This window comes from Nannospalax galili, unplaced genomic scaffold (assembly GCF_000622305.1).
Source record: "Nannospalax galili isolate Female #2095 unplaced genomic scaffold, S.galili_v1.0 scaffold259, whole genome shotgun sequence".
In the NCBI taxonomy this organism is placed as follows: domain Eukaryota; kingdom Metazoa; phylum Chordata; class Mammalia; order Rodentia; family Spalacidae; genus Nannospalax; species Nannospalax galili.
Window position 1 is genome coordinate 2,140,988 of NW_008344750.1, and position 8,117 is coordinate 2,149,104.

General features: G+C 46.3%; 1 protein-coding gene across 3 annotated transcripts in view; it reads right to left on the reverse strand.

The window, feature by feature from the left end:
- Nucleotides 1-8,117, reverse strand: part of Ccdc157 (coiled-coil domain containing 157) — a 28,918-nt gene that overhangs the window by 20,457 nt on the left and 344 nt on the right. For 2 of the 3 annotated variants that reach the window (XM_008841065.3, XM_008841064.3), the window contains exons 2-3: nucleotides 3,422-3,575; nucleotides 458-716 (exon numbers count right to left, since the gene is read on the reverse strand). The exons of the other annotated variant lie outside the window; for it this stretch is intronic. In XM_008841065.3, the coding sequence (XP_008839287.2) occupies nucleotides 458-705 (248 nt within the window). In that variant the 5' untranslated portion in view covers nucleotides 706-716; nucleotides 3,422-3,575. The remainder of the gene's footprint in view (nucleotides 1-457; nucleotides 717-3,421; nucleotides 3,576-8,117) is intronic. 3 annotated transcript variants of the gene reach the window in all.

Sequence of the window (8,117 nt, forward strand, 5' to 3'; positions counted from 1 at the left end):
ACAGAGATCCGCCTGCCTCTGCCTCCCAAGTGCTGGGATTAAAGGTGTGCACCACCACGCCCGGCTGGACATCTTTTTTAAAGGGTTAAAAACTCATTCAGTGTTATATCTTACAGGGTTTATACTGAGCTCAATATTATATAACTGTATTAATTCAACTGTGAACCTAAAATTTTATAGCCACTTTTGAAAGAGATATGTCTTTGCTCTGGAAATTGTTATTGAATATGTTAAAGCTGTAATGAAATGCTTCTTCTAAAAAATAAAAAAAAATTAAAAAAACTTACAAATAAAAACATCACACAGCTAGATCAAAAAAAAAAAAAAAAAGTGAGGTTATTTTGAGGGTCCTAAGTGGCCCCTGACCTGTACTCTGTCCATGGTGAATGTTGTAACCTATGTTGTCATCACCCTAGAAGGGACTCCTAAAGCTGTGACTTGTATGTCAAGGTCTCACCTGTCAATGACCAGTTCCAGCAGCACAGCATGAGACAACTGTGTGAACTCAGGGTCACCTGGCACATGGTCATAGTGCTCCAGTAGGGCTACCATGTCGAGGTCACAAGCCATACGGTCAGGGAACTTCCAGGAGGGGAAGCGCACAGGCCCAGCACGGGAGAACACATCCACAATGGTACCCTGCAGGTCGGTGAGGTCCTTGTGTAGGCTGTCCATACAGGCCTGGCTGCCCAGTAGGTGTGCCATCCCCACAGCTCCTGGCAGAGAGGAATCCTGGTCAGCAAAAGTAACATGGCTATTGCTCGTAGAACCTTCCAAAATCCCTGACCTGCCTGGGTATTCCTCAGCCAAAATCTACCTCTGACCTTGGGGAGAAGTCTATTAGGTGATAAAGACTTTTAGGAGCTGGTTCTAGATGTCCTGGCCAGTCTCCCTCTTTTACTAACTCAACCCTTTGCCCATCCTGCTTCCAGAGAACCTATGTGCCCCAGGCCCCTTACTAAATGGGAAAAGGAATGAGTCTCCTTTTTCTTACTCAACCAAAACACAATCATAGTTTTAGCATGACAAGGAATGCTGGGACCATCTTCATCTTCCAGGCTACTGTCATCTGCATGGCTGCTTCAGGTTGGCCAACAGGCCTGCCTACTCCAGTCTGATCAACTTAAGCTCTAGATACATGTGCCAAACTCTCTGACCCTAGCAGGAAGACCAAAAATCCCTCCCACAGGGACTCCCCAAGCCACCTCTCACCACATCCCTCACCTCACAGTCCTCCACACATCCCATACTCTGCTTCTGCTATTAGCTGAGAGCAGTAGTCATGGGTCCCTCACACCCATTTCCAAATCCTTGTTCTCTGTCCTCTGTGGATCATGCCCCCATCCAATTCCCATCACCCAGCTTACTGTGCTCATCCTTCAGGGTTCCTGTATATCACCTCCTTCAGGAAGGCTTCCTGAGTGCTCTCCAGGCTGGGTTAGAACATTCATCTCAGCCCTAACCCCACCCTGCAAGAATGGTCTCCTCTGCAGACCTCTCAGTCCCTAAGGAGTTTCCAACCTGGCTATCACAGAGTCTTAGCCCACTGTAGATGCTTACTGACAAATGAATGAGTGAGTGACTGGATGGAGAAAAGAAAAGGAAATGCAAAGGAAATTAAAAACATGCCAACTTTTAGGGGAAACACGTCCTCAAGGGTCAAAAAGGAAAACCTGAAAACTTCTATCAAGTTCTCCTTACTCTGGTGGCATGGAGCCCTTTACATCTTGACACATAGCCCAGCCCTTCTGCACTTCATGGCCTCAGGCAAGTCATTACACCTCTCTGTCACTAGCTGCCTCAGCTATAACATGAGGACAATGACTCTAACCAGGTTTGAAGCCTCTAAAGAATCATGAGCAAAGTGCTTGATAGGACAAAGCACTAGTATAGGTAGCTGGCAGTGCCAATAACAAAGACCATCCTATCCTGAGCCTAGACCTAGCTCTCATTCTCCCCAGATCCCCTACAGAATGTTTCTTATCCATCTTCAGGAGCCTGTGGACAGTGCAAGACAGGCATTTGGGCAAGCAAGCCACAGCCTTCAGAAAGTAGAGAGTGACACTATTCAGGTCCCTCCTATGGCCCAGCCCCATCCAGGCAGAGCCAGCACTGTGATAGGTGAATGCTGAGCCTGGTCCAGCCTCCATCTTGCCAGTAGGGGAATCTGGGCCTTGCCAAACTCCCAGCAGCAGGAAGCACCTCCTTGTACCACCATATCCCCTCCCTGAAATGCTGGGGCTGCTTGGCAGTATTTGGCCTCAGCCCTTTTAACCCTGGGCACTCCAGGCCCATATGGGAAACGTCTCTTCTCCTAAACTTATTCTCCCCTAAACCTCTGTCATTTCAGAAAGTGGTACCTATTGATCACTCCACGACTTGACATGAACCTGGGGACTTTTTCAACTCCTTCTTTCCCCTAACCTACATCTAAGCACCCAAGTGCCAAGTCTACAGCCAGACCCCACTGAGCCAGCACTATTCCCCAGAGACACTGCTCCTGCCCTACCATTTTAAAGACTGATGCTAAAGCCTCCTGGAGTGGTTTCCATCTAAGCACCCAAGTGCCAAGTCTACAGCCAGACCCCACTGAGCCAGCACTATTCCCCAGAGACACTGCTCCTGCCCTACCATTTTAAAGACTGATGCTAAAGCCTCCTGGAGTGGTTTCCATCTAAGCACCCAAGTGCCAAGTCTACAGCCAGACCCCACTGAGCCAGCACTATTCCCCAGAGACACTGCTCCTGCCCTACCATTTTAAAGACTGATGCTAAAGCCTCCTGGAGTGGTTTCCATCTAAGCACCCAAGTGCCAAGTCTACAGCCAGACCCCACTGAGCCAGCACTATTCCCCAGAGACACTGCTCCTGCCCTACCATTTTAAAGACTGATGCTAAAGCCTCCTGGAGTGGTTTCTTACTTTCCCTTCTGCCTAGCTCTACCTTGTCCATTCTGCAGGGTAACTTACCCTGTTTCAAGACTGTCACAGCTCTATCTGCACTAAGGGCTAGTCTTAATGCATCCTGGTCTTGAAACCCTAGGATGTGCCACCTGTCCACACTTCCTCCAGGATAAGGCATTTACTTCTCTCAGGTCTTCACCCATAAGTCCCCTCCTCATTGTGGCCCTCCAAGTCCCCAGGCTGAGTGAGGTCCTATGTTACCTATCTGCAGGGTACCCTTTTTTGTCCCAGTGTACACCACCATTGGGATGAAATCACTACTTAGTTATCTGTGGTTAACAGTCTGTCTCCTTGTAAGCATGTGGACTGTCTCCTTTGAGCTCATTACTGCATGACCTGACCACCAAGTCTGAGACATGAGGGCCAGCCTGGGCCCAAAGGTCCTGGGAAACTCATAGGCACCAAGGGGTATTGCCAGAGTAGACTCTGGGTTTCCCAGAAGATTGGGCTCTACCCTTACCTCTCACAGATGTTTGCCCATGAAGCTGAAGTGACTGATTATGTCCAGCTCTTGGACTATACTGTGGGGTCTGGTGCTCATGCAGGTATCTGGCTTCCGGGCTTCTGTCCTCCTGGCTCTGGTACAGGGCTGGCCACAAGCGGCCCTCCCATCCCTAGGAATGGATGCAGGTGAGTGAACACACAGTCAGGCAGGGCTTCCTAAGGGACTGAGTGGGATCTGTCTGTGAGAAAGGAGGTGTTGGGGAGTAGAGAGATTGCTCAGCAGCTAAGAGTACTGGCTGCTCTTAAAGAGGACCCAGGTTCGGTTTCCAACACCTATATGGTGGCTCACATCTGTCCGTGAGTCCAGTTCCAGGGGATCTGACACCCATTTCTGGACTCCACAGGCATTGCAGGACATGGGGCACTTATATACATGCAGGAAAAATTAAATTAAATTAAAAATTAACAAATAAATTTGCCCAAAAAAAGAGGAGGAGGAAGAGGAGGACGAGGAGGAAGAGGTATCCCAGGCCAGAGAAATGGGATGAAGAAAAGTAGGGATGCATGCCTTGAGGCTGGGCACAGTGGGCATGTTTCATAGTGATGTTTCAGTAGTGTTCGCTTGAACCAAAGGACCTAGGATGTGCCATTTCCCCAGTTAGCCCAAGTCACCCAGGGATTCGAGATTTTATTTATTTATTTATTTTGGTCTTTTTGAGACAGGGTCTCCCTGTAGCAGCAGCTGACCTGGAACTCACTATGTAGACAGACTGGTCTTGAAGTCACAGAGATCCATCTGCCTCTGCCTCCCCAGTGTTGGGAGGGATTTGAGATTCTTAATCTAACGTATTGTTCTATCTTAGGCCTGCTGCTTCTAGAACATCAGTGTCCAAAAGCAATAATGCAAGGGCATGCGTGGGATTTTAGATTTTATGATAGCCACTGATGAGGTGCAGGAACACTATATCAAAGTATGGCCTCTTGGAGACTGAGGAAACAGCAGAAGAACAGAGGTCACTTTCCCTTTCCCCTTATCCTTCTTTTCTGAAATAGGCCATAAAACTTAGGAAAGTTACTCTCTGACCTCCTTCCTTCTCCTCTGAAGACCTCATGTGATGGGCATCCTACCCTAAATCTCCTTGGGAAGGAATGTCACACAAGAATGATAAGAAAAATCTAGGGCTGACAAGATGGCTTAGTAGGTAAAGAGCTTGTCACACAAGCCTGATGAATCCACACGGTACAAGAAAAGAACAATTCACAAAAGTTGTCCTCTGACCTACACACACACACACACACACACACACACACACACACACACACACATATACACACACACACGATAACAAGTAAAATTTTAAAAAGGGAAAAAATTTGAACAATCCACTATGGTTTGATTATGACGTGTCCCCCATAGGCTTGTGTACTGGGGGCTTGGTTGCCAGTTGATGAGCTTTGGGGAACCCTCAGGATCTGGTTCTGATGTAGTCAATGGATTAATCCCCTGATGGATAAATGATATGTCATTATTGGGAAATAGTAGAAAGTAGGAGGTGGGGCCTAGTTGGAGGAAGTAGGTCACTGGAGGTATGTCCTGAGGGGTTCTGTCTGCCACCACGTTCTTCTTCTCTACTGGCCCAAAATCAACAAGGTCTTAAATCTCTGAACTAGGAGCCAACATCAATATTTCCTCTTTTAAGCAATAAGAAGCCTTGCTATGCTTTCCCTCTCTTTATTACTATTAGATCATACGTTTTGGTTCTCTAATTGTACTTAAATTAAAAAAAATTTACATGTATGAGTGTTTTGCCTGCATGTAAGTGCATCCATTCCATGTGTGCAATGTCTGTGGAGGCCAGAAGAGGGCATCAGATCCCTAGAACTGGAGTTACAAACTGTAAGAGCAGCCAGTGGTATTAACTTCTAAGCCATCTTTCCCCCCTCTTCCAATTATACTTTTTGTACAACTGTCCATAAAAATACACAAATTTCCTGGTTTCTTTTGAGTCTTCATTTCTGAAAGCTCTCAAATCATGAAAATGTTTTATTAAATAAATGTGTATGTTTTTCTTTCATCTGTCTTATGTTTTAGGGACCTCAGACATGAACCTTGTGATGGGTGAGTTAAAATATTACTTTTCCTCAAATAAACATCAAAAAGAGTAAAAAGAAACAGGTAAACAATTTTGATAACATTTAATTTAACCCAATATACTCAAAACTTTATTTCAACATGAACTCGATATAAAATTAAGATTTTTAAAAAACTTTTCAGACAGAGTCTCATGTATCCCAGGCTGGCATTGAACTTGAGGAAAATGACCTTGAATGATTCTCCTGCTTCTACCTCCCATGTTCTATAATTATAGCGTCGTACCTACCATGCCCCTGTCTATGTGGTGTTAGGGCTTTATGCATGTTAGGGAGGCACTCTACTGGCTGAGCCCCCAGGCCTTTAAACTTTTATTTATGTTTTATTAAATCATGCAGGGTAGGGCACACCTATAATCCTACCACTCAGAAAGCTGAGGCAGCCAGGTGTGGTGGCGCACACCTTTGGTCCTAGCACTTGGGAGGCTGAGGCAGGCGGATCTCTGTAAGTTCGAGGCCAGCCTGGTCTACATAGTGACATAGTGAGTTCCAGGCCAGCTGGAGCTACAGGGAGACCTTGTCTCAAAAAGACACAGAGAGAGAGAGAGAGAGAGAGAGAGAGAGAGAGAAGAAAAGCAAGCTGATGCAGGAGTGCTGCAAGTTCAAGGCCACCCTGGGCTACAAAGTAAAACCCTGGAAGTGGGAGGGAGAGGGAGAGGGAGAGGGAGAGGGAGAAGGAAGGAGAAGAGGGAGAGGGAGGGGGAGGGGAGGACAGAGAAAAAGAGAGAGAGAAAAACTGAAACCATTATGTCTGTTTTCCTGAAAGCAGTATTACCCCCATAATACTCATAAACACATGAATACATCTAAGTCATGCTTCCCATGTGTTGACTTGGCAACTACCTCTTGTGAGATATTGCTGCCCAAGAGATTTTATGTCCCCAGAGAATGAAGTGGAGACAAAGAGAAAAAATAAAGCAAAAAACAAAATGAAACTTTCTGGATTTCTTTCCTGGAAAGGACATGAAGGAAATGAAGCAAGAAGCCCCAACCTGGGAAGCAGCAGCACATGCAGGAGGCAAAGCAGCTGAAACTCGACCAAAAAAAAAAAAAAAATTGATCTGCTCACTGGGGCCATTTTGGATACCAATTCCTGTAACATTCTGGTTCTGATAAGCAGCAAATGTCAACACATCAAGAATATCCAAGTTAGGCTATGGTTATGACTTGGTAATAGAGCACTTGCCTAACATATATGAGGCCCTGGGGCAATCGCCAGCACTGCAAATACACACATACACACACAGAATATCCATAGTTACCTTAGGTTGATATTTCTGAAAAACTATGCATCTGCACTTAGAAGTGCATCAAGTGAAAGAGCTTTCTCTGTAATCCCTGGGTCTTAAGTGGAAGCTACCAGCTCTGAACTGTGCCTTGTGACTACACAGGTGATGGCTCTAACTGAGCCAACATTGTCCTTATAGGGGCAGCAGTAATTCTGTTCCAGGACTTTTGACTCCCAGAGAAGAAGGGAAGGATCCTTTCCTTCACTCCAATTCAACATTCAAGTCTTCCTCTCTCAAACAACTAGCACTTGACTCTATCGTGAGGATTATGCTTACCTACCAGTCAGTGTGCCCACTGAGATGCAGTCACCAACAGAAAAACAGTTCTGAAACTCTAATACACCTACATGGCAGTGGCCAATCTCTGACCATAGATATTGTCGGGATCCCTTGGACATGAAAATGATCCAGTGAAGACATAGGAATAATCATCAGCTCTAGTAGAGAAAACTGATCTAAAAAATGAGCTTCCCTGTCCTTGCCAGCACGATAGCTTGCCATAAGGAGTAAATGATGTAACAGGTAGTGTTTGACATAGATTCTGGCTTGCAGTAAGTAAACATTCAACAAATCCTAGCTGTCATTATTCTTCATTAATAATAACAATGAAATAAACCAACTACAGTGGGTGGAGAGGGAGAGATAGGGAAGGGTCTTGGAAAGTAAAACTTAACTATTGCCGGCCTCGTGGCACTCGCCTTTAATCCCAGCACTTGGAAGGCAGAGGCAAGTGAATCTTTGTGAGTTTGAGGCCAGCCTGGTCTACATAGTGAGTTCCCAGGACAGCGGGGGCTACAAAGAGACCCTGTCTCAAAAAGACAAAGAAAAAACAAACAAAAAACAACTTACTATCGCTGTCCCATTTCGCAGGTAAAGTCCCCCAAGAACTGGGTTTAGAGTCAGTTCCCCGTAATCTGGAGTTGGGAAGAGGAGAGGGGACAGGGACTAGAAGATCTCGGGACAGAGAAAAGCGGGCTGTGGGGGATGTGCCTCTGGGAAGCGAGGGGATTGGTCTGCAGGACTGCACCTGTGGGCGTTAGAAGTGGCACAGCTAAGATTTGAGGATGTCGGGTGAGGCTTGAGGACCGAGCTATGGAAGTTAAGGGTGCAACCTAGAAAAGACAGGCCCACCGGAAAAGACCCATAAGAATAAACGGTGTGGGGCCTGTAAGGCAGAATCAGGAGATGGTTCCGAAGCGAAAAACGGCGGGGATTGGGGGGCCGGGAGGGGGAAGGGGGGCACCGGAACTTGAAAGTCGGGGTCGCAGGGAG